General features: G+C 55.3%; 2 protein-coding genes across 6 annotated transcripts in view; one reads left to right on the top strand and one right to left on the bottom strand.

Moving 5' to 3' along the window:
* Positions 1 to 66: 66 nt before the first annotated feature.
* On the top strand, positions 67 to 3,165 carry LOC133214190 (antifreeze protein Maxi-like). Its single transcript, XM_061356939.1, has 2 exons — positions 67 to 114; positions 2,308 to 3,165. Exons 1-2 carry the CDS (start codon positions 67 to 69, stop codon positions 3,163 to 3,165), a joined length of 906 nt encoding a protein of 301 aa, XP_061212923.1.
* A 2,664-nt stretch (positions 3,166 to 5,829) lies between these two features.
* The window catches only part of RALGAPA2 (Ral GTPase activating protein catalytic subunit alpha 2), a 113,460-nt gene continuing 98,763 nt past the window's right edge, over positions 5,830 to 20,526 (bottom strand). For 2 of the 5 annotated variants that reach the window (XM_061356919.1, XM_061356923.1), the window contains one exon: positions 11,255 to 15,726. In XM_061356919.1, the coding sequence (XP_061212903.1) occupies positions 15,525 to 15,726 (202 nt within the window). In that variant the 3' untranslated portion in view covers positions 11,255 to 15,524. Of the gene's footprint in view, positions 5,871 to 7,485; positions 7,505 to 8,416; positions 8,633 to 11,254; positions 15,727 to 20,526 lie in introns of those variants that run through there. The other 3 variants (XM_061356921.1, XM_061356922.1, XM_061356920.1) reach the window with 3 other exon arrangements.

Genomic DNA, 20,526 nt, shown 5'->3' with positions numbered 1-20,526 from the left:
GCCTGTCTCGGCAGGGGCCGGGTAAAGCCGGTCAGGATCAGCGTCATCCCCGGGTCCGTAGGGACCATGGGGGTGGCCACTGCCCCCCGCGTTCCCGCGTCCTCCCGTGGGAGCGTGAGCGGTGGAGGCTGCTCGTGTGGGGCGGAGTGAGGAGCGGTGACACCGGAGCGCGTTGGAAACGGGGCTCCTGCAAAACGGGGGAACCGCTTTGGTGTCCTGGGGCTGCACCCGCGGGGCCGGGAGGTCCGAGCGCCTGCGGGTGTCTGAGGGATGTTACGGGAGCGACCGGCAGCACCGCTGCGTGTCCCCTGGGGCGAAGGGCAGCGTACGGGGGCTGCTGGCCCACGGGGCCGGCGGGCACATGGGCAGCGTCCAGCTGTGTGCAGTCAGCAGGAGCCCCCCTCCTCTCCGGCCGCACAGGGATGTGCACACACACGGGCCCGGACGGCTCTTTGCAACCTGAAAGGGACCAGGAGGTGCGTTCCAGGAGCTACAGGGCCCTGACCGGGGACAGCCTGGCCTCGCCGGGCACCTTCTGGTGGCCTAGGAATGGGCAGGGACGGGGCTTTGGCTTTGCCTTTCAGAGCTCTTCCCCACGCAGACCCGCGTAATGAGCTGGCAGGAGGGAAAACAGCTCATGGAGCCGAGGGTTGGCCCTCCCCAGCAGGGCACACAGTGCCATGGGATGGTGTGGGGCACCGTGGGGTGCGAGTCCCAGCCTGTCACATCACCCTCTTGTGAGGGTGCTGGGTTCCGGGGGGTGTTTTGGGCCCACGTTGCTGCTGCAGCGAGTCCCTCGAGCCCCCAGCATCTCCCATGGGTGATGGAGCAGGGTGGCTGGGTCCTGTGTTCTGCACATCTCATTCCAAGGTCTGGAATCCTCCCATGCAGATAAAAAGCCTCATTATGGCTTTAAACGGTTTTAATTCAATGTAGTTTACAGCCCATAGCAGAGCTCTGCCCCATGGAACCAGCTGATGTGTTCACCAGAGCGCCCAGTGACTGCGGTACCGGTGACGCCACAGCTTTCCCGAGGGGACCCGCCTGGAACAGCTCAAGAGCACCCAGGCAAGCCCCAGGCAGGCACCGCGTGGGACACGGCGCTGGATCCACTCCCTGCGGGTGCGCACGGGAAGGACAGACTTGGCTGTGGGTAATAAATGACAACCCTAAATAAACAGAGAGCCTGTGATCCTTGGATCTCCGTGTATGCTCTATCGATTATCTCTGCATTTAGCAGTATGTAGTTACGTGTGTGATGCATTACCCATAATACATCTGCATAACATAGAATAATATAAATATGCATACACAATGCACATTATAAATTATTGCTTACTGTATAAGGCATATTCTAACACACCATACACAGTATGTAATACTACAGGTGCATTATATGTATTGTTATAGGTACTTGATCCAATGCTCATGTGAGCAAACAATACTGTCTTATGGGGGATTTTAGTACCATTGCACAGGGCGCGTTGTGTACGTGCATGTGTACATACATACATGCACAGGTCTGTGTGTAAGTGCAGGTGTAACATACCTATTAGACATATATGTTATGCGTGAGCCAGAACTGGTAGTTATGGACTGTGTCTTCTGTGATGGGCATTAGACAGGCATTACACTTGATGTGGTAGCAGGGGTTATATATTCACTGTATAATTCAGGCATTGCTGAGATGATTTATAGAACTACAGTTTTCTGATGTACCTCGAGTATATACTAGGTATGTGTTCAGATACACATGTACATATCTCATGTATATGTAATATAGAGTATAGATGTAATCTATAATCCATATTTTGGTAAAATTAGTAAATATATAGTGACTATTAATAGCAATATAATGTATTAATAATATGTAACGGAGCATGTAGTGCATAGTGTGTACTCTATATTATAGAATAATGTATATATTTCATTATATGCATTATATGATGCTCTTCCTAATGCATCGATTGTAGAGTATATATTATGCTGATTATATAAGCATTATATCCATGTATATTTAATACCTGTAATATATACTATGCCTGATATACATATATAGATATATTAACTGTTAGACACTAATTAAATATACTATAGCATATAATTGTAGCATGATATGTGTAATTATTATGTTTATTTAATGATACAATATGGATCCTATTAATAGATAATAGCAATAATTCATACGAAAGGTTAAGCAGCCTGTGCATGAGTATAAATTCATTTGTTTTTATAATTATTTTTACTGTTGTTTTGGTTTATTGTGCTATTTTATTCCCGTTATTTGTCTGTCTGCGCCTGTCCGAGGTCCTGCGGGTGCCCGGTCCCGCTGCTGCTGCTGCTGCTGCTGCTGCTGCTGCTGCTGCTGCTGCTGCTGCTGCTGCTACTGCTGCTGCTGCTGCTGCTGCTGCTGCTACTGCTACTGCTGCTGCTGCTACTGCTGCTGCTGCTGCTTCTGCTCCTGCTGCTACTGCTGCTGCTGCTGCTGCTACTGCTGCTGCTGCTACTGCTGCTACTGCTGCTGCTGCTACTGCTGCTACTGCTACTGCTGCTGCTGCTGCTGCTGCTGCTGCTACTGCTGCTGCTGCTACTGCTGCTGCTGCTGCTACTGCTGCTGCTGCTGCTGCTGCTGCTGCTGCTGCTACTGCTGCTGCTGCTGCTGCTGCTGCTGCTGCTGCTGCTACTGCTGCTGCTGCTGCTGCTGCTGCTACTGCTGCTGCTGCTGCTACTGCTGCTGCTGCTGCTGCTGCTGCTGCTGCTGCTACTGCTGCTACTGCTGCTGCTGCTACTGCTGCTACTGCTACTGCTGCTGCTGCTGCTGCTGCTGCTGCTACTGCTGCTGCTGCTACTGCTGCTGCTGCTGCTACTGCTGCTGCTGCTGCTGCTACTGCTGCTGCTGCTACTGCTACTGCTGCTGCTGCTGCTGCTACTGCTGCTGCTGCTGCTGCTGCTGCTGCTGCTGCTGCTGCTGCTACTGCTACTGCTGCTGCTGCTGCTGCTGCTGCTGCTGCTACTGCTACTGCTGCTGCTGCTGCTGCTACTGCTGCTGCTGCTGCTGCTACTGCTGCTGCTGCTACTGCTGCTGCTGCTACTGCTGCTGCTGCTACTGCTGCTGCTGCTGCTGCTGCTGCTGCTGCTGCTGCTGCTGCTGCTGGGGGGGTCTGAGGCTCCGTGCGTTCCTCCCCCGGCCCCAGCCGGCTCCTGCCGCCCCCGCCGCGTGCTGCGGGATGGGCTCAGGGATCCCGAGTGAGGCCATCCCGGGGCCGCCGGCTGCGGGGGATCGGGTCCGGGTGTTTCTGCGGGTGGGGTTTATCCGGAGCCGTTTGGATCCGTTCCCCACCGTGCCCAAAGCAGCTGCAGGGGCGCCTTTGCCGCCCCTCTCCAGCGCAGGAATGGACGTTTCCGAGTGCCTTCTCCCACTGCCCGACAACCCCCTTGCATTCCCGCTGGCACGAGCGGGTGGTGGCACGTAACCCCCCGGCACAGAGCAGAGACCCCCTTTCCTTCCTCGAGGGACGTTCCCATAGAGTAGAAAACCACACGAGAACTGTGCTGGGTCCGATGTTCACGCAGGTTGCTCCGCAGTGAGGCTTCGCACATGCCAAGGGAAGCCTCCTCACTGCGCATTCCGTGATGAACGGGACATAAATCATGTCTGGGGGGGGGGTGTGTAATGGGCTGTAATTAGCAAATTAACCCATTGCAGGGTCTGCTCGCGGGGTCAGCACCGGGAGCTGCAGCAGGATGGAGGCCGATGGGCCGGTGCTTTGGAGGTACTGACCCCACACACGTGTGCTCCTGTGCCCGTGTGATGCAAGGCAGCGTGCAGCAGCCAAGGACCCATCGTGGGGAGGGGGTGCGACCAAAGACACCCCAGGTAAAAGGGATGGGCTGAGGGAGGGGAGCCGGGTGCTGCTGCCGCAGGGCGCGCTCTGTGTGTGTGGCTGAGCTCGAAGGCTGCATCTCAAGAACCCTTCGTGTGTCTCTCTCAGGTGGCCCATCCTTCTGGACAGTGAAGGAAGCACCAAGCCTTTCACACGAGCACAGCTCTGCACTGACTTTCTGTGGAAGAGGAGGTGAAAATCCTCCTCCCTTGCTCTGATGCTGCTCCTGGGAAACCACAAGCCCCTTGCCGGGTCCAGCCCAACACCCATGTTATCTTCCCCACTGAGCCTACGGCTGGGGGCAGCGTGTCCAGTGTGTCCAGTGCCCAGCACGTCCCATGTCCCCCCAGTCCCACCCCAAGGAAGGGGCTGCTGATGGCCCCGGCACAGGCACAGACCCTCCCTGTTCATGCGAGGCTGCTGTGAGCACGAGTTTATTGGGGTGTGAGGGAACCAGGTCAGTACAAAACCACAGCCAAACTTTACAAATTAACAGGTTTCTGGTTTTGACATCAGGAAAATACCATTTTATTTCCATCAGTGTTTCAGTTCTTCCCTGAATTAGAGATGGGTATTGCTAAGTGAGGCAAGTCCCCTGCTCAGGAGACCTTTGAAAGTGATTTCAGACCATGTACTGGGTAACTGGGAGCGAGCCAGCCCTGAAAACAGCACAGTTAAACACTGCTGTCCGTTACTGACACACCATCAGTGGAACCCAGGCTGGGAGGCAGCAACAGCAATCGGGCAGACCCTGAGTTTCTGCTGGGTTTGTTTCATCTTTACACCACCAGGTTCTAGCTCTGAGGCGTCGGCACCCCTGAACCCCCGAGCCTGAAATGCAGCTCCCGTTGGAAGCACAGTGCCAGGGCCACGGAGTGCCGGGAGGACTCTGCCCACACAGCACCTGCAGATCCCCTTGTTCCAAGCAGTGAGAACGCAGGGGGCAGAGCGGGGCCCAGCTGCGGTGCCTGGGGGTGGTCCCCCAGGAGGTCGCTGCTGTGAGCTGTGGCCTTTGCTCTTCAAAGGGAACTGGGTTGTGTCTGTTCCTCTGGTTCCAGCCGCCATCGCAGCCAATGGTGCTGCAGCTGAGGAGTCGCTGCTGTCCACAGTGGCAGCCCCGCAGCTCAGAGGCTACCACCAGTGGGGCAGCAGCGCTGGAGGGTGCCCAGGACACTGCCACCAGGGACCAGACAGCACCCATGGGAGATGGGCACCAAGAACAGGAGCTGCTGCTCCACTGGCACGATGGGCTGGGGCGGCTGCACACACAAGGCACTGACACGTGTGACCCTGCACAAGATACCACAATAAAACTGGAGCTAATGGAGGTGCTGCCACTGTGTAAGGCTGGCGGCACCCTCCTGTCTCTCTGGGAAATCACTGTGATGATGGTTACTAATTCCCAGCTACAGGCACAGAACTGGTGCTGGATGAGCAGACAACAGTTGGGGAGCAGAGGTGGAACATGGGCTGGGCAGCATCCCCGTCCTCCATTCGCTGTCATGGGAACGGTGGTGGTTGTTGGGTGGCCACGCATGTGAAAACCCCATCTGGGGGGACAATGCCCTGGCACAGGACCAGGTGCTGGCTGGGATGACCAACACAACGCTCTAAAGCTATGCTAAGTAACAGGTATCAGTGCTGGTTCGTGTCCTCTGGCTGTGACACTAGCTCTTGTGCACTGGTGCTGGGGAGGAGGCGTGCTGCTGTGGGGCTGGTGCTGCTCCAGTGGTGGGAGCAGCCGGTACCTTCCTCTGCTCTGCGGTGGAAGCGATGGAGCAGGACACGGTCGTGACGGAGGCGCCGTCCGGTCACGGGCAGCGTCTGCAGACACCGGAGCTGCGGGGCCGGGGAGCGGAGCCCGTCCGAGGAGCAGGAGCTCAGGGGTCCGTGTGCAGGTCCCGGAGCCCCGCGGCGAGGGCGAGCGCCGCGCAGCCCCCCCCAGGGACACCTCGAGGTCGGCGCTGGCGCTGGTGCTGAGGCAGCCTGGAACAGAGGAGAGCAGAGAGCGCCGTGAGGGGAGGCACAGAGCGGCTGCAGAGGCAGCGCCTCCCCCCCCTCCCAAGCAGCCCTGGGGAGAGCCGGGCAGGTGTGAACAGAGGCTGGGCTGGGGCAGCCTGGAGGGGAGAAGGCTCCTGAAGGGGAGACCTGAGAGCAGCTCCAGTGCCTAAAGGGGCTGCAGGAAAGCTGGAGAGGGGCTTGGGACAAGGGCCTGTAGGGACAGGCCAAGGGGAATGGCTTGAACCTGCCCGAGGGGAGACTGAGCTGAGCTCTTAGGCAGAAGCTCTTCCCTGTGAGGGTGCTGAGGCGCTGGCACAGGGTGCCCAGAGAAGCTGTGGCTGCCCCATCCCTGGCAGTGCTCAAGGCCAGGTTGGACACAGGGGCTTGGAGCAAGCTGCTCCAGTGGAAGGGGTCCCTGCCCGTGGCAGGGGTTGGAGCTGGAGGAGCTTGAAGGTCCCTTCAACCCAACCCAGGCTGGGGTTCTGTGATTCTATGGAGTTGGACCCAGGCAGCTGAGGACACTTCCCAGCTTTCCTGGAGAAATGAGGAATTTCCCTTTCTCAGCTTGCAGAAGCAGGGCTCCTGCAACCATCCCCCAGCAGTGTTCCCCCTCAGTCCTGGTGCCCCGGTTGGTGCAGCCCCTGCACTGGTGGTGCCGCCTCGGGGAGCGGGAGCATCCACCCTGTCCACTCACAGCTCCCACCCAACAGCTCCAAAATCGCTTCTTTCAAGCATGTGCTGTAAAAAACTCGTCTGCTGTGTCTCTGACTGCTCTCCTGTATTTGATCTCCTGCAGGGAGCTGGAAATGAGTCTCCACAGTGTGACTGCTCTATGGGACCCTGCCCAGGAGGCATCTTGGCCCCTGATAAAAATCCCAAAGAATCCCAATCTTTTCTGATTAGTTCCACTTCTTGAACAGGACCCATCGCACCAGTGACCTGCCCCCCCCGTGCAGGACCGTGACGTGTGGGCTGGGACGGCTGCAGCCGCAGCTGCGGCACTTCACGGTTCAGCACCACCAGGTTTCATTGCGATGACTCCGCCACAGGCGCTGACGAGCAGCGGCCGGGGCCGAACAGGTCGTGATGAGCGCGGAGGGAAGAACAATGGGTGTGAGAGGGGAGCAGGAGCCGCGGCCCGGCTCCTCTGGCGCTGCCTTTGCTCCACGGGCTCCGTGTTCTTACACCCGGCACAGAGCCCTCGGAGGCGGCCGCGCATGGGGTGCGCTCCGCTCCCTCTGCCAGGGCTCCCCTCAGCCCTTGTGCTTTGGCTGGAGCCTCAGGCCTGGGTGAGCCGGGCACTGCGGGGGCTGCAGCCAACCCAGGCCTGGGTGAGCCGGGCACTGCTGGGGCTGCAGCCAACCCAGGCAACGCGGACGGGCCCCGCCAGCCACAGACCGGCGTTTGCACGTCCAAAGCAGTCTGCACTCACTGCTTTGTCCCGGCGGACGCGGGACTGGGGGGAACCAGCGCGTTAAAGGAGGTGGAAACCCTGACTTTGCGGGACAGGCACCTCTGTGACAAGTGCGGAGGTGCCGGGCTGGGGCTGAACCGGAGCTGGGTGCTGCTGGCTGCAGGGGGAGGGAAGGGCGGTGAGGGAGGTGTCACGCTCCACATTCCTGCGGTGCGGCAGCGCGGCAGATGGTCCAAATAATACAGTTTTCACCCAACAGACGAGCTGAGCAATATTCATGCAAGCGCAGAACAAAGCAGGGCCCGGGGCCGAGGGCAGGCGGCTGCGGGAGCGGGGAGCGGGGAATGGGAAGCAGGGAGTGAGGAGCGGGGCGCAGGGAGCCGGGAGTGGGGAGCAGGGCTCACACCTCGCTGTGCTCCGCAGCACCGAGCCGCACATTCCTGCAGTGCCGGCTCTCCTGGCGAGCCCCGAGCTGTGCCACCAGCCTGGAGCTCCCCAAACCGCCGTGATTGATGGGGCGGCAGCAGCTGCGGAGTGAGCCCGGCCACAAAGGAGGCAGCTCCATACAAATATTGTAATTCCACTTGCAAGCTGTCTGGCACGGGCCATAATTACTTGGCGTCTTGCAAGGGCGCTGCAGCTCCGTGCGGGGCCGGGCTCAGCCGTGCGGGGCGAGGGGGCTGCGAGAGCCGGCGTCGCCGCTGCCGCTGCAGAAGGAGCTCCCCGGAGGCTCGGCTCCCTTGTGCAGCGATGCAGGGGCGCGTTCCCTCTCCTGTGGGTGTGCTTCGGAGGGGCACACGCGGGGTGCAATCAGACGCTGTCAGAACCCGGCAGCAGCGTGGCAAACACAGAACATTCGCTCCCGACTCACGGGGGTCGGTGCCTGACGTGTGCAGCTCGGCAGAAGGAAAGGGGGAGCCCAGTGGCAGCGTTCCCCGTCTCCTGGTGAGCCCCGCGGCGGGTGCTGCCCCGCAGCCCATTCCCGGCGGCTGCCCCATCCCCGGTCCCATCCCGTGGTGCCCTGGCCACAAACGGGCCCGGCCGCGGCCAAACACTTCCCGCAGCAGCAGGTCCCGGCACCGGGGAGGGAGCAGCAGGCGCTGGGATGGGCGCTGGGCACCGCGGGATTCAGGGAGCACAGGGAGATGGGGCTGAGGTGAGAGGGACAGGCAGAGACAGACCCGAGAGCCGCAGAGCCGCCATGCACGGAGCACTGAGCGCAGGAGGAGCAGGAGGAGCAGGGCTGTTGGTGGTGGAGCACACGGGCGGCAGCAGGGGAAGCACGGCTCTTACCTGCGGCAACTGCCGTAACCAGACCGGTACTTATTCTAATCTGAAGGGAGAGAACACAACAGGCGTCAGAGCAGCAGCAGCTGAAACCGGCCACGGCATCACGGCCACGGCACCCGGTGAGTGGCACCAGCGTAAGGACAAGTTGGAACCCGAAGTCCACCCCGGTATCCCCATGGACCAGAGAGAAACGGGTGCCTCCGGGCCCCGTCCTGCCCCAGCTGTTCTGGGGATTGAACACCCAGGGAGGGAAACGCTGGGCCAGGACGTGACCTCCAGCTCTGCCGCACTTGGCAATGTGCTGTGGGGGGGACGTCAGGCCCTTGCTTCAGTGACGCCTCCAAAGATCAAACTGGGTTAAGGTTTGAGGCTTCACAGATGCCCCCCCTCCCTCCGTCCCACAGCGGCAGGCTGGGCAGCACAGGGGGTGCACAGGGACAGTCCCTGCACACAAACCCTGCCCACCCATGGGGGAACTCGCACAGGCAGAGCCCCGCAACAGGCAGGCCTGTGCCCATCTGTGAACGCTGCGCTGGACGCTCATCAGAGGCCTCCATGGTCCCTTACAGGTAGAAATGCTTTATGCAGGTGAAGGATGAAGCTGCTAAAGTATGTTCCTTGCATCAGGGGATTAAGAATTCAGTTATTAATACAGATACAAATACACTTTAAATGCAGAGTCATCTTCTGGAGAGCTTTTATCATCTTACATCTACTGACCAGAACAAGGCTGGTTTCTACAGCACCAGGGCACGTGCTCTAGGGCAGAAGGGTCTTTGAGCCATTTCTCTTCACCTTGTGAAGCAGAGAAACCCTCGTGGAAGCAAAACAACTCCTCTAGACCGCCCTGCACCACACACACATACACCCTGCACCACCAGACACACACACATACACCCTGCACCACCAGACACACACACACACACATACACCCTGCACCACCACACACACACACACACACACACATACACCCTGCACCACACACACAGACACAGCAGTGTTGGTACTGATGATGGACAAAGAACTTGGAATTCTATGGAGAGCAGAGGCGGGAGCCCCCAGCCCGGGCATCTGCACAGGGAGCTGCCACCGCAGCACAGGGCCCGTCAGGTCACACCAGTATTTCCCCATCCCATGCTTAAGGCCGGTGGGAATCCTGCGCTGGCCATGGGCTCGGCCATGGGTCATGGCTGCAGAGCTGCTCGGAGCTGGTCACTGGACCGGGAAGCAGCAGGAGCACAGGCTGGGCCTGGGGCTGCACTCATCCCACCCCACTGCAGAGCCCGAGGGAGCAGCAGCCCCGGGCCTGGGGATGCACTCATCCCACCCCACTGCAGACCCCAAGGGAGCAGCAGCCCCAGCCCCAGTGCTGCGCTGTGTCCTGTGTCCTCACTGGGGGTGGGCAGAGGGGAGATCCCACAGCAGGGGTGCAGAGGAACAGCAGCTTCCTGACCGTCCTGCATGGGGTCACCACCTCAACCAGGCCTGGTCCTCCTGCAGTGCCCTCCTTCAGCCCCTCCAATCACTGGAGCTTGGGGGTAGAGCTGATGCCACCCAGTGACTCCTGGTATTCACCGTGACTGCCCTGGTTAATAACAGCAGTTCCAACCCCTACAGGGACAATCCGAGTCTGACTGACTCAGAAAGTATTTCTCTTTCATGTAAAAATGTAAACTATCCCACTGTCAACATGCACAACTGGACCCGAGGGGTCTCAGGGCACATCCCACGCAGTACTGAGGATGCAGGAGCTCCTTTTGTTCCCTCATACAGTGCTTGAACCCTTCAGACTGCTAAACGCACGACTGGCTGATGAATTAGGGGAGACTCCACTGCCTGGGAAAGGGCTTCACTTGCTGCCCGAGTACGAAAGAGGAAGAACCTTTGGCTTCCAGTGTTGTCCCTGCGGCTGTAACAGTGCTCCTGCAGCAGGAGGGTGCGCTTCCACCCGGGCACCGCTTCATCATCCAGCTAAACTGACTGCTGGCAGCAGCCATGTGTCAGCAGAGGGACTGATCCTCGTGCTGTCTCAGTTCTCTGCTCCACCTCCCCCGGCTTCCCCTCTTTGTTTAGGGCCTGGACTCCCTCTGCAGTCATCTGGCACCTGCACTGCACATGCTCCTTCTCACTCGGACCGGGAATGAGCTCGTGCTAAGGACTGGACTCCCTGTGCTCCCTCCACGCTCCAGGGCAGCGCCGGTACTGGAAAAGGCCAGATTCAGCTTGGAGGTCCAAGCCCGTGTCCAAGCTCCGTGTGTAGCTCCACAGCAGCATCCCCGCTGTGGTGACTGTGGCCTCTCCTGCCAGCAGCACCTGGGATTCCCCATGTCCCAGCCACCAGCAGCTCATCTTTCCATTCCAGGCCGCAGAGTCACATTGATCCAACCCACCCCCGGGTGTGCTGTGCGTGCTCCAGCACCACGGCACCGCGGCTCCTTTCAGACCTGTGGCTTTCAATGTTCAGCCCCTTCTGGCTTCCTTTAAAATATACTGAAACACTACACAGAACCTGGAGAGACTTCTCCTGTCTCACCCTGACCTGGGCAAACACCTCCAGCTTTGCAAGGAAATCCACAGAGAATTAAACCCCACAAAACCCAAGCTAACCCAAGGAGAAGCACTGCTGTATCAGCATGAGAAAGAACACCACTCTGTTTAAGACAACAGGGTTGGTTTTGCTTCTGTCAAAGAGCAGATTTTAAAATTACATGGCCATTTGAAATACTCCTTTTCTCTTTGAAGTGGGAACGATGCAGCTGGGCATCAGTGTCCTAAAATAAAGCCCATGTCGCTTGTGGGACCCTCAAGGGTTTTCTACAAGGAATGTAAGTGTGTAGAAGCCCCGAGACAAAGGCAGAGCATGTGTCACCTTTCCAAGAGAAAGGCTGCAGAGTCCTGGGCTTATGTAAATCACAGGCAGGCGTCAAACCAAGAACGCTGGAAACCTCCACAGTTCCTCAACTCAAGTGCTGCTCCTGGGCAATGCTCTAACGTTCATTAAAGAATCCATTTATCAACAGATAGCACATGGCAGACTTTTCCAGCACAGTTTTCCTGACGCTCCACTGCAAACAGTGCTTTAAACCACGGAAATGGAAAGCAAGACCCTGGGATGCTTCTGCTGTGCTTCATTCCACAATAGCTGCTAGCCAAGATGCACACTCTATCCCTCCTGATAACGTCGAGCATTATGCTTTATTTTCCAAATCATTAGCATGCACAAGGATGACCTCATGGTGAACAGATGCACTTGGATATGGCAGTGATTAGATCAGTCCTCTCAGCAGTCAAGTGTGCCCGCTCCAGTTAACCCTTTGAGCACCATCTGCATGTCCACGCTGCTGACAAGCAGAGCTGGGGGCTGTCTCCAGAGCAGAAATCTGCCCCTCTGAGCCTAAAGCCCTCTTTCTCTTCCTGGCACACCTGAGCACTTCCATTTCCTAAGGGCTAACACCGTTCTGGCTGCTGATCTCAAGTGAAAAAACCCCAACCAACAAACCAGCAAGCGCTCTTTAGTCCCAGAGGTAATTAAAGTTGGAATGCTTTTGTATCTGTTTGTGCCTGTTTCAGTTTGATGGCGTTTCTTCAGGAACACACAAGCATTTGGGGGAATAACTGCTTTTCTTTTTGGCCGAGGGAGCAAGAGCAGGAAAAGATAGCAGCTTAAACCCCATCCCTGAATCCCAGAGAAATCTGCAGAGGGAAAGGATAAGAGCAATTCACTAGTGTTGGATTACTGAGGATTTCCTGGGCTGACTCTCAGACCCAGCCTAATTAAAATACAGCATGTAATGTACTAGTTTAACAACAAAGGCCCGAATTCTCATCTTTTGTTCCTAATCTGCACTTCCCCTCAATGAGCTCAGGGATGCCCATTCTGCCTACCAGGAGGCACTTCCAGCCTTTGAGATACATGGAGCTCCCTGTGCTACACGAGGGGAGTTTCAGGCTCTGCTTCTGAAAACAGCAAGAGAGGGTCTCAACTGCATGATTTTCGTGCACCTGCGAGGCCATGTGTGGAAGGGGACAGCCAGGGCATCCTTGTAAGAGAGCCCCATCCCAGCTGAGTCCAGGGGCAGCATCCCTGGGGCACCATCAGAAAATATAAAAGCATCGAGTTCAAATAAATAGATGACAGTTAATAACACCCCAATAACGTGTGTCATTAACAGCCAGATACGTGATTCATTTCACAGATCTGATCTGCTTCTTGTACCGTGTTGACTGCTAAAAACAAACTTCACTTTAATCAAAAGCTCACTTACTCACTGCCCCTTTCTCTTGCGCACGTGTATATGCAGCGATGACATGATTCCAAGTAACTGCTATTAAGATTGGAGGAAAATTCACCTGAATTTTACCTGAAAAGTTTGAGCTGGGCAGCTCCTTGTTACTGAAGAAGGGGAAACACAGCCCTGGATGAGCTCCACTCATTCACTGCTTTGGGGTTCATTTTTTCCATTTCAGAACAGAAATTCCCCTCTCCCATGGACAGAAACACCATCCCTGCCCCTCAAGCAACAGACAGCCCATTCTGCAGGTGCAGGGCAGGTGAGTCTAAGCCGGGAGGAGGTCTAAGTGCCCATGGCACAGAGGGACGGGCTGTGTGCAGCGGAACACAGAGCAGTGCTGCTCATGGCTGAGACCGTCCTGCTTGTCCCCACTGCGCCCACACCGACAGCAGCTCCAGGAGAGTTTTACATCCCTTCCTATTCCTAATCACCAGGAGGGATAAAGAGATGCTGCAAACCTGGTCCAGCTGCACTCGTGCTGCTGTGTTCTTTAGTTCTGGATGCTGCTGGCAGCATCCCCCCATTCTGTGCCACAGCAAAGGTGGGAAAATGCTGATGGATGCTCGGGATCTGTGCACAGCCCCCCACAAGGCTGTGGGAGGGGAACTTGCCGTGCAGTGGCTGCTGCCTGGGCCTGAGCCTTGCAGTTTGCATTCAGCCTCTTCGCTCCTTGGGCAACTGATGGAAAAACATCCTAATGGGAACCCCCGACCCGGCTCTTGGGAACATCCCCCTACAGATGCAAGTAAATCACTGGGTAAAGTGAGGAAAGTCTCTGAAGTAAAGGGTTTGATGCCAGAGATCAGGCCCAGCCTCCAGTTTTTTGTGACATAAATTCTGGTGTTTGGAAGTCCAAAACCCAGGACCTGACTGTGGCAGGGTTTACTCTTAAAAACAAATAAAATCCTGAAATCACAAACCCCATTCAGGTACTACTGGCTTAACAGTGCTCTGGCAAACTAAAGCACGTATTAGGAAACATCTTACATAGTTTTGGCATGGCAAATGTGTCAGAGACTTCAGAAAGTACAACTCGGGCATTACCAAACGACTGTGTCCTTGTTTGTCAACCTGAATTCGTAGATAATAGGATCCCTGTGTGCCGCAAGAAGAATGTGAAAGCGAAATACAATTATGCACAGAGCAAGGCAGTTAAAATACACCCATCGAGCTGCACTTTGATTTGCTGATGCGTCAACAGATAGTGATTCACAGCGCGAACAACACTGGCACGCAGGCTCCACGTCTATTGAAACCCATCATTTTTTTTGTCTCAGACTTCTGGCAGAGTGTATAAAAGAATTTAATTCACAGCTGTTCTACTTTTTAATGTAGAAAACATTAATCAAAGCTTTAAGTTATAAGCTTTTCTAATGTTGTTTAGTATTCCAGTTCAGCAGAGATCAATAGAGGCCATCGCTGTGTTTCTTGACGCCTCTCCAGGAAGCAGAGGCGCGATTATGTTAATGGCCCAGCTCCCCTCTCCTCCTGCCAGCTTGCTTATCTCCACTGCCTGCTGCCTGCTGCTGCTGGCCACCAGCGCCGGCCCTGCAGCCTTCTCTTATCTCCCAACAAAGCTCCGGGAGCTCCAGGACCGGAGCCAGTAACGTTAAACAATGGTGCACGCCTGATTTTATTTGTAAGTGATTTATTTGGGTAAATTTAATTTCTTCCTTCAATTTTTCAGTTTAGATGGAAGATATTTGCTAACAAGTCAGGCTAAAGAGAAATAGAGCAGATGTCCTGCAACATTTAGACAGGTTTGAAATAATCTATTAAACAATCCGAAAGAGGAGCAGGGAGTAATGAGAAAGTGCCAGTTTCCCCTCTGAGTGTAAAAAAGGGATTAAGGAATCTTTGTTAGGGACTCCAGCACACGGGGACCGTGCACTTTTTGGAGGCTGGAAAAACGCATCTTGGGGGCACTGGAAATCTGCATTTCAGAGTCAAAGCTGCCTTTCAGGAGGCGTTTATTTAAACCCAATTAACACAGCAAAGCAGCAGTTTGTGTCTTACTGGCTGCTCACTAGCGTCCGAGCTCACAGAGCTCAGCATTACATCTCCATCTTTCAGCAAGGCTGATGAGTGCTGATCTGCATTCATGTGTGTGTATGTACATACATATATATACACACACGTATACACATATGTGCATCCTTCCATACATTAACCCAGCCCAAGCAGGCTCCAGGCCAGGTGTGGGAAGGCAGCCTGACCATGTGTATTGAAGGGATCTGTTAGCATACTGCTGGCTGCTGTGGTTTCTGCGCAGAGCACCGCTCTTACATTTCTGGTGCATTAATCCCTGACCCTGGTATCTCGGCAGCATAATCCCCATTTAGCATTAGTAGCAACGGCTTCTACTGCGAGGAACTCTTCTCGATAAGTAAGCACCGATTCAGGCATAGCTTTTGAACAACATATTCCCAGCTCAGCAAGAAACGCACCCTCCTGAATGGACCAGAGCACATTACTGAGAGAAAGTTCATTAACCTTGCTAGATTCGGGGGTTAACAGGATAGCTGAAGAAAGGAGCAGAGTGAATAGCTCTGATGCAAAACAAATTAAAATGAATGTCATCATTCCTTTTGATATTCATTAGTTGATTCAGGGGAAGAATGGTCGTCTTAAATTTGCAAGCATTTATCTACCAAAAACAGGTGTACATCTGCTGCTCAAGTGCTTCTTAGTGCTAAAGAGAAGAATAACGTGCGGAGACTCACCAGTTCCACCGAGGGAGTAGCTGGGAGAGGGAGAAAAGACCTGAGCGGCAAAATCCTCAAATGTCATTACTTCTTTATGGTTCTGGATTATTGCTTCGAGATACAGAGCTCGTTCCTCGTAACTGCAACGGCCACGTTAAGGAAATGTGTGTGCAGGGTTAAATGCTGTTACACAGAGGCCACCAGCACTTCAGATCGACACCACACTAACCAGGCTGTACACAGCCATGGCAAAGAGAGGACCAAATCTGCCCGCTGCTGCTTAACAGTTCTCAACACACTCAAGGGCTTGAAACTAAGGGTAGAACCTTTTAGGTCCATGAATGCAAAGTGGTGGCTGGGTAGACCTGAGGGACTGCTGCAGCTACTGCGGGCGGAAGCAAGCCCCAGGACTGCAGCCTTGTTGGCACCAAACCCCACCTTTACCGACACGCTGCAGCACTATGGAGTTTCCAGTACACAACATTCCCACCGCAGCCACCCTGCCAGGCTACAGAAAAACACTCGATTGGAGAAACAAGCTGCAGGACAGAGGGGAACAACCCCCTCCCACCCCACCCCCCTTATTCCCAACCCCATTTATTTGATCACTGTAGTCCTTAAAAGAAACTAGCTGTAATACACCCATCCCCTGAAAGCGTGCGGTTTGTCTGCAGGCAGGTGCTGGAAGGTGCAACCTTCTGTATCCTAAATAAGCCATGCACATTGGAGGAACTCACCCCGGCACTCGCATGCATTATAGTCTGCATAATGCGGACAACAAAGCGATCTAACATCAAGACTATTGCCTTTTAATTAAAACTCGGCAACCTGGAACACACAGCATTCAAATGTGTAATCAAAAACCAGTCACCAATAAAACTTACAAGCGTAACAAGCTGAAGCAACTTTCCAGCTGTCTTAATAGGACCCCTGCTTGCGGCAGCTTTTCACAGCGGAGAAAGCAAATCTCTCCCTTTGTGTGCAGCTTCTGTTTGCTCAGAAGGTGAATCAGACGCTTCCAATAACAGGATAACGCCTGAAACAAGCCTACAAGGGGCTGCAGCACCTCGCAGATGACTTTCTGCATTACCGCTCGCAGGAGCCGCTCTGACATCTCATTCTCCGCTCCCTCGTGGAAAACAAAAGTTTCAGACCCTCATTATGGTGTCTGTGTGACTGGAAGCGCGTTCTAACGCGGCCAGCGGGAGCAAAGGCCAAGTGAAATGTGGACATGAGGAGTAGCGAGAGTAACACAGTGACAGCCCGGTGCAGGTGAGGGCTTGCAAGTGAAAAGCATTACCAATTCATGGTGCAGCGCCATTTGTGACTTTAACACCCAGCCCCCTCGGAACCTGTGGTACAAAAGGCCCCGAGTGCAGCAGCGCTCTGGTCCTGCGGGGCAGGGCCCTCGGGCCGGGGCTCTGCCCAGGGGCCCAAGCTCGGCGGCACGCACGTTCCCGCAGGCCGGGCGGTGACAGAGGGCGAGGAACGGGGGACGCGGGGCCCTGCTCTGACGCGAGCACAGGAGGCTCCGGCCCCAGGAACCTTCCCGGCCGCTGCCCGCCGGAGCCCGCCGATGGATGCGCACCGCGGGACGCGCCCGTTTTCCCGTGCGCCTCCCGGAGCGGCAGAGCCGGGGCAGGCACCGGGGGGGGTGAGAGCGGGGCCGCGCTCCGGGGGCTCCGGTAGCGCCGGGAGCTGAGAGCGCTCGGTGAGAGCGGCGGCCGCCGCCACCTGAGCCCGCGGCGCTGCCCAAGGAGGCCCCGCACGGGCGCTGCGCGGGGGGGGGGCGGCGGCCACAGCGCAGCTCCGGTCCCGGGAGCAGGGAGTGGGGAGAGGGCGGCTCCGCAGCCGGTGAGAGCCGTGCCACGAGCGGGAGGATGCTCCCGGCCACACAAAGGAGCAGGAGAAACCCAGCCACAGCGCTGGGCAGCGGCGGCAGAACAGCGGAGAGCTGAGCTGAAGGCAAGCTCCAGAGCTGCAGCGGTGGCAGAACAGCAGAGAGCTGAGCTGAAGGCAAGCTCCAGAGAGCTGCAGCGGTGGCAGAGCAGCAGAGAGCTGAGCTGAAGGCAAGCTCCAGAGAGCTGCAGCGGCGGCAGAACAGCGGAGCTGAGCTGAAGGCAAGCTCCAGAGAGATGCAGCGGCGGCAGAACAGCGGAGCTGAGCTGAAGGCAAGCTCCAGAGCTGCAGCGGCTTCGGAAGAAGAGCCCATTCCTAGAGCCACAGAAACCCAGGCTGGGTTGGGTTGAAGGGACCTTAAAGCTCCTCCAGCTCCAACCCCTGCCACGGGCAGGGACCCCTTCCACTGGAGCAGCTTGCTCCAAGCCCCTGTGTCCAACCCGGCACTGGCAGATGAAGAGCTGACAGCAGTAGGTGCACACCACAGCTCGGTGAGGGAGCCCCCCCCTTGACCATCACCTTCCCCAGCTGGGCACACCCCTCGCGTCTGTCCCGGGCTCCCCAAAGCACAACTGCCAGGAGCACCACAGCCTGATCTAGAAAGCGTCAGGCCACTGCAGGGAATTAAACTAAACTCTGCTGTCTTTGTCTTAATACGTACATGAAAACAGTTTGGATTCATTAAAAAAAACCCAAAACTGAAGTTTTACCAAAGTTGAGGAATTCTAATGGAGGCATTAGGAACATGACAAACGGGCTGCGAAGTACGTTGTACACACAACCCCTCCCAGCCTGTATGTACAAGTAAAGAAAGCGTGGCATCACGAGTACCACCTCATCTCTCACACAAAACCTTCGTGACTTGTTTGAGTTGAGCTGCTTGTCTACAAACCAACCCACTGCTTTGCTGCTCACTTGTGTTCATGTCACTCTTCTGCCGCCACCACCTTCATCACCTGCCAGACACTTGACAGTCCCAAGTGACGTGCTTTGAGGATCTGAGAGAATAAACATAACAGACCCAGAGAATGAGATGGATGGGGGTGGAGAAGACCTGGCATTTCAACCCTGCTCTCACAGGAGGGGTCCCAGGTTGTGATTTTCACTTGCAGCCTGAAAAAGCTTCACGTTTATGCCCACGTCAGAGCACGTTCCTCCAGAGAGTCACTAGGGTAAGAGGTGACCTGTCAAACTGCAGCCCTTGTACATCTGCTGTGCCATTGTCCTGAGGAACCAGTGATGGGATTTTACTGACCTACGTCTGTTCAAATGTTAAACTGCATCTTCTTACTGTTCGGTGGGGAAACACACAGGATCAGCTAGGTTGGAAAAGACCTTTAAGATCAAGTCCACGTGCATCCTCCTTCCAGATGGGTGATCAGAAGAAGCCGGAAGGTAGAACTTTTTGACAAGGCACCAGGCAGTGTGTGGCTCTGACCTACAAGCATCACTTCCACATCTAACCTCTACAACAACACAGAGACAGTTCCAGACCCACAGTTTAAAATGCAGAGACTCTGCAAAGCCTTCAAGGTCCTCCTCATCTGGGTTCTGCAGGTGAACTGAGCCACCCTGGAGTCAAGATCTGTCCAACGCTTCCCTCTCTGTGCATAGACACAAAGCTGATCCATAAACAACTGCACTTGGAAATGGGGGAATAGAGAAGATGATCCTGAAAACTCAGAACTTTTGGTTGTTAACCTTAACTCTGTGCTGACCTTCAGCAAAAACATCAGCTACACATCACCCATCCTTCCCACAGTGCTTTTAGCAAATCAAACCATCCTGGCAGCATTTGTCCACGCTCACCCCTCTCTGGAAACCACTGCCTATCTTGTTGACACAGCGCTCTGCTCATGCAAACAGAGACAAAAGTATCTGTGGTCTGTGAACAGGCGAAGGAGGCTGCACCCCACAGCTCCTTGTCCATCGTGTGCCAATGCCAAGGGGCTCCTGCCCCGGACTGGGACCCAGCTGCTTGGGTCCAAGGAGAGCACACACTGAAACGACTGTTCCTCCAGCTCCAGGGGGACTGCCAAGGAAGCTAATGCGGGCTATTGGCACCAAGGTATTTTAATTCCCATCTGTGATGTGCATCCCACCCTGAGAAGGGCTTTCAGGGCGCCTGGCCAGTGGGGAAGCTGGAAGTATAGAGCTCGACAGCTCTTTCCAGCTCATCAGACATCAAGGCTGTCTCCATGTCCACATGCCAATTCCCTCTTCCACCCAACCAGGGAGACTGGAAGAAAGGAAATCCTTGAACTTCTTATTTCCCAGGTGCAAGCCAGAGCTCTCCAGCCTCCCCGGAGCTGTGGTGGACTCTGTTTTACTGAGCCCTGTCAAGACTGCAATACCAAAGAACCACTGCTCAGTCATTTCTGACCATTGCACTTCTTTCACTCTGCTCCTAGTACATACCATAAGAACTCAAGATGGTTCCACAAACAGGTTTGCTCCTGACACCATGATAGGGTTTTGAAGACAAACAAGGACATAAATGTTTGGGACTTACCAAAGTTGAGTAAAGCAGGGACCATAAAATTGACCTAACATAAATGGTAGATGACCTTGATGCACCTCATTGGCCTCCTTAAGCTCTGCACAAGACTGAGCTGCTGTGCTTTTCGAACGTGGCAGGCAATCTGAGTGTGAAACCCAATCTGCTTGATAGGGCTTTGCCATCATTTATGGTCTAGTGACTGTCATCGTGCATAAGTTTAACTGGAAACTTTTGGGGGAATTTCAGTAACATATATCCCTCACCAGGCAGGTGCAATCAAACCATTCCTGTCAACAACTGCACATTTATGGGCTTCTTTTAAACCAAAGCAGCTCAGATGAACACTTTCCAGGGTGATGCTTGTCTTACACTGGTCAATGCCGCATGTGAGACACGTTCTGCACGAGGCTGACTCTGCCACATCCAGCTCACCCCAACGGTTGGGTTGAGTGCCACAAAGACCATCTGTCTGGAGGCAGGGCTCCGTGCTTGGCCTCGGCCGGTGCCAGCTCCTCCTCTGTACCCACAGCAGATGATCCCC

This window comes from Neopsephotus bourkii, unplaced genomic scaffold (assembly GCF_033783945.1).
Source record: "Neopsephotus bourkii isolate Nb327-2 ecotype Australia unplaced genomic scaffold, CSIRO-AGI_Nbou_v1 NB_873, whole genome shotgun sequence".
Lineage (NCBI taxonomy): Eukaryota > Metazoa > Chordata > Aves > Psittaciformes > Psittacidae > Neopsephotus > Neopsephotus bourkii.
The sequence above is the reverse complement of the archived record's forward strand: the minus strand, read 5'-3'. Positions and strand labels throughout refer to the sequence as shown.

What these genes read in the sequence shown, in the direction of transcription:
- LOC133214190 (XM_061356939.1), top strand. Translation starts at nt 67, where the DNA reads ATGGGGGTGGCCACTGCCCCCCGCGTTCCCGCGTCCTCCCGTGGGAGC. An exon ending in CCGCGTCCTCCCGTGGGAGC is followed by an intron (nt 115 to 2,307) that starts GTGAGCGGTGGA and finishes CGCCTGTCCGAG; the next exon opens with GTCCTGCGGGTGCCCGGTCC.